Consider the following 4832-nt stretch of genomic DNA (forward strand, 5'->3'; position numbering starts at 1 on the left):
AGACCACAAAGGTTGAATAAAAATTCACAGAAATCGAGATGTGAGTAACCAATCATCAACATTGAAATAAAAGCAATCCACACCAATTCCAACCAACATGAAAACAATAACGTGTTCTTAATCGAACAATTTATTTATCTATTATTATTTTTATTCAAAGTTTCGACCTTTAAACAAAAATCTCAATTTCTATGATTCGATTCAACAATATAGATTTTATAATTATATATACGTGACTTTGATATCAAAGGTAAGATTTAAAATTTCATGATTATGTATATGATTATAAAATACCAAAATAATATGAAATCAAAATATGAGATCTTGCGTACCTCGTTAAGCCATCACAAAGTGGGAGGAAAAGAGGGACAATAAGCTAGGATTTTCTTCTCTATAACCTATTCCGAAAGTGGCAGTTTTAGCGATGGAAACATGATAGCTCATGGAAATTAATCCCAATATAAATAGGTTAGAGAGAGGACCTAGCCAAATATCTTAAAAAGAGTTTGTGTCTATTGGGTCCATCGATCAGAGAAAATCAAGGTCACACTAAAGCTTACACTGCTGTGCTCAACTAGGCTCAATACCAACAAATGCCAATTGACAAAAGCTCAACTCAACATGATCACAACAAATTTATCAAAATAATACAATTGAAATATCCATTACCCTCGGTAATTTTAAAACAGAGAAATAATTAATTAATATTGTGCACGTAAATTAAAATTTCTAACGGAAGTTTCATCTCTGTTTCCAATTTTGATATTCTTCAACTCACTTTGGAAATCTTTGTGAGTATATTATATGCTCCAGATTGTATAATCGCTACAGATTGTTTTGAATACAATTTTCTGTTACTGAATTGTATTCCTGGAGCTATCTACCTACTTGAAGTTTCAACCCATACTTCTTGCGTAATTTTTTATTTTTTTTTTAATTTTATCTTTGTGGTATATCTGCTACTCGAAGTTACAGTTTCCGATCAGGGATCACTATTGAATATAATTTTTTTTATAATCTCAATTATTGTACTAGAAATAAAGTACACTTGTACCATTTTAGTTTGCACTTAAAAGTTTCATATTTGAAGTTCATATTTAGTTCTGTATAAGCAAGTCATTACTTTCAGAAAATTTGCCGTTCTGAAGAAAAATCCATATTTGTTTTCAGTGTACATGGATATTCTGGTGGCTTGTGCTTGTTGGGTTTGGAAAGGATGTCTTCATACTGCAGGTCATGACAGTAAAACTTGGGACCTTGCCATTGCGGAAGAATTTGAGCCTGTCCCTCGTCTTTGTCGCTATATTTCATATGTGTATAAAGATGATTCTAGTACGGAACCCCCTGGTGGCTATGGAGTCAACCCTGATTGGTTAGTACTCAGAAGGACATACAAAGAAACAGAAGGGCGGGTACCACCCTATATACTGTATATTGATCGTGATCATGATGATATAGTCCTTGCCATTAGGGGACTAAATTTGGCAAAGCCGAGTGACTATGCGGTTCTGTTTGATAATAGATTGGGGAAGGGAGTGTTTGATGAGGGCTATGTTCATAATGGGCTGTTGAAGGCTGCTGGATGGGTTTTGGATGCTGAATGTGAAGTTTTGAGGGAATTGGTAGAGAGGTATCCAAACTATTCTCTGACTTTTGCTGGACATTCCCTTGGATCAGGAGTAGCTGCAATGTTGAGCATGTTGGTGGTGCAGAATCGAGAAAGACTTGGAAATATCGAGAGGAAGAGAGTCAGGTGCTATGCTATTGCACCTGCTAGGTGTATGTCACTGAATTTGGCAGTCAGATATGCAGATGTCATCAACTCTGTTGTGCTTCAGGCAAGTTATTAGAATCTCATTTGTTTAGTTGAAGAATCCTTGACATCCTTTTGAATATTTTTACATCCTGTAGGATGTGATGAAGGTAACATTAAAGCATTTGTTGGTATAGAAGGTATTCAGCTTTAATTTGCCTTCTGTCGATATTTGTTTCTTACGTTGCGTATAAATTAAAGAGGACATGACTTGCGAAGTGTACCTAAATTTTGAATATTTGGATTTCATTCCTTAATTGTTCCAGGCTTGCATATACTCACAGCAGGGTAAAGGAATAAAAAATGATGAATTATGAATATAGAGCCCCACAACCTCAAAATCCAAGCTATAATTTATATATATTTAGTTTGCTGCTTTGAGAGAATTCATTGTCATAGGTACAGTCTACAGATATCTGTACATAAAGATACAGATCTTTCTTAATTAATTGTTCCATTAATATATGTGGCGAGAAAGGAGCATCATCGGAAGACAAAAAGTTCTGTTTCTGTTCAGGTTCTATTTCAATGCCTGTCCTTCTTTAATTTTCTTTTTTTATTCTTTTTTATTTATTTATTATTATTATTATTTTGTGGGGGAGGGAGGAGCCGAGGAGGTATCCACAATGGTATTTCCAAGTGATATAGATGAATGAACTTTTTCACGTGCTGGAGAGAAACAATTTATGGAGGACTTGCATGAATTTTAACACACAGGACAAATATTTTCCGACAGTCTGCTTTATGTGGAACATAGTGATTGTTACATGATCTATACTTGCGAATAGTATGTTGCTTACGCTTATTATATGCATATGCTTAAGATAATATAAAATTTTAGCCTAGTAGCTGTTGAGCGTGAGCGGCATCACAAACTTCTTTATACTTGATTCACACTTAGTCTTGTACTTTGAAGTTAACTATTTTTTTCCTTGATCAGGATGACTTCTTACCAAGGACAGTCACTCCATTGGAAGCTATATCCAAGTCTGGTTTCGGGTATGTTGTACTGTATAAGAGTAGCTCCCTGAGTATCCTGCTTGTTATGCAAGGCTAGAGTATGTTCTAGTATGCTAAAGTCTGTGCTGTTAACTCGGTTGACTGAATTCTTCACCAAGCCAATTCGAACCATTTTCACAACCGACTCAGTATTTGGCATTCTGAACACCCTTCCCAATTTCCCAAGGTTTTTAGCTAGGTCTCCAAAGTTCAGTTTTGAGGTTATTTTTGCTGTTTGAGGGTTCCAAGTAGTGTTTGGTTGAATTTGAGATGCTCTTTGATTAATTTCAGGCTTTTCTACCGTGTTTTTTTCTGGTTGTACCTTCCCTTTCCTAATATGCACCTTTCTAGTCGTGCCTGTTTTCTTTTTGGCTGTGCATCATTCAAGATGTCCACCTGCATTAAATTTGTGGTCCCTCTATCTATGCTCACTTTCTTTGATTTTGCACGTTGTGGTTTGTGGAGCGTGGCAATTGCCCAATTTGTAGGATATTAGAGATATAAATATTTTATTTTATTTTTAGTTAAGATATTCTAGATTTTTCTATTTTGTAGTTATGCTCTTCTATATAAGAGCCTCATCTGTACAAATTAATCACCCAATCAATGAAATCAATATTTTCTATTTTCTCTCAAAAAAAAAAAAATTATATCTCTAATATTTTATAGGATTTATATTTTATGTTTCTTTTGTTAAGTGCAAGTTATTTGTAACAAGCTGAGAGTTTTGTAAGGCTCAGCTTATGGAGCACTAGGGGACTAATGAGAAATATGAATGAACAACTGACACTCAGGCTGTGATTAGTTGATGTCGATAGTTAGTGGAAATGAATGTCAGTGTAACTTAAATGCTTTCATGGTAAGATATTGTTTTCTTTGGTTGGCAGTTTGCGAGACTTATTGTCCTTGAGTTGCATGAGGGACACATGTATACCAGAGGAGAAGATGCTGAAAGATCCAAGGAGACTCTATGCACCCGGTCGCCTCTATCACATTGTTGAGAGAAAGCCTTTCACGTATGGTTAAGTACTTTTGGAAATCATCTGTAGCTTAAGTGCCACTATATCCGTTTTGATTGTCTGGAATATGCTGATACGGTCACGTTTTAAAAAGATGTTAACACAGCTTTTTTCTTTTCGCTTAACATTATCACCTTTTGTATGCAGAATGCGAAGGTTTCCCCCAGTTGTGAGGACAGCAGTGCCAGTAGATGGAAGGTTTGAGCATACAGTCCTTTCTTGTAATGCTATATCTGATCATGCCATTTTTTGGATAGAGAAAGAAGCTCAATTGGCTGTGAATGTAAGTCTATCAGCCTTGTAATTTTTTACTTTGTTGGGGGAAGTGAAGTTTTGTGTTAACTGTAATTAACTAGGGCTACTGGATGCTATTGTCAAGCTTTGCCATTTTGTTTGTGCTAACTGCAGTTGATGCGGGAGAAAGATACTAGCATGGAAGTACCTGCAAAGCAAATCATGGAGAGGCAGGAACCATTAACTAGACACAGTCAAGAATACGAAGCAGCATTACAAAGGGCTAAAACATTAGATGTTCCACATGCTTTTACACCACCATCACAGTATGGAACTTTTCATGAGGAGGGAGAGGAAAGTTCAAGAAGGTCACAGGCTGAGTCTTCGTTTAGTCCAACCAATAGGAATGCAGTGGATAAAACATGGGATGCATTAATTGAGCGTCTTTTTGATACGAATGAGCATGGCCGCATTGTGATCAAGAAACAATGATTGTGTAATTTAAGTGGACAAGAACATAAATAATAGTCATGTAAAAACCATATTAGTTCATTGTTTTGTGATTTTTTGGTGTTTAGTTGTAGCTCGAAGATGGAACGAATTTGTTAAGAAATTGTTGGGTGTCAGGTTCTCTTCTTAAGCTTCATTCTAGTGCATTATCACTGAAATATACAGGGAAAAAAGATCAAAATTTTGTTGATCGCCGTAGTTGGTTAATCGCAATGCAAATCTTATATTTACAAAAAAATGTGTTGCTATTTTGTTCT

At 35.6% G+C, this 4832-nt stretch overlaps 1 protein-coding gene across 1 annotated transcript; it reads left to right on the top strand.

Annotated features, from left to right (window-relative positions):
* The first annotated feature begins 1175 nt into the window (after positions 1-1175).
* On the top strand, positions 1176-4557 carry LOC133307913 (uncharacterized). Its single transcript, XM_061508473.1, has 5 exons — positions 1176-1838; positions 2754-2812; positions 3700-3828; positions 3979-4114; positions 4240-4557. The coding sequence occupies exons 1-5, from the start codon at positions 1176-1178 to the stop codon at positions 4555-4557; spliced, it is 1305 nt and encodes a 434-aa protein (XP_061364457.1).
* The last annotated feature ends 275 nt before the right edge of the window (positions 4558-4832 follow it).

This window comes from Gastrolobium bilobum, unplaced genomic scaffold (assembly GCF_033153095.1).
Source record: "Gastrolobium bilobum isolate Gb01-03AN ecotype WA unplaced genomic scaffold, APGP_CSIRO_Gbil_v1 utg1697, whole genome shotgun sequence".
NCBI classification, from domain to species: domain Eukaryota; kingdom Viridiplantae; phylum Streptophyta; class Magnoliopsida; order Fabales; family Fabaceae; genus Gastrolobium; species Gastrolobium bilobum.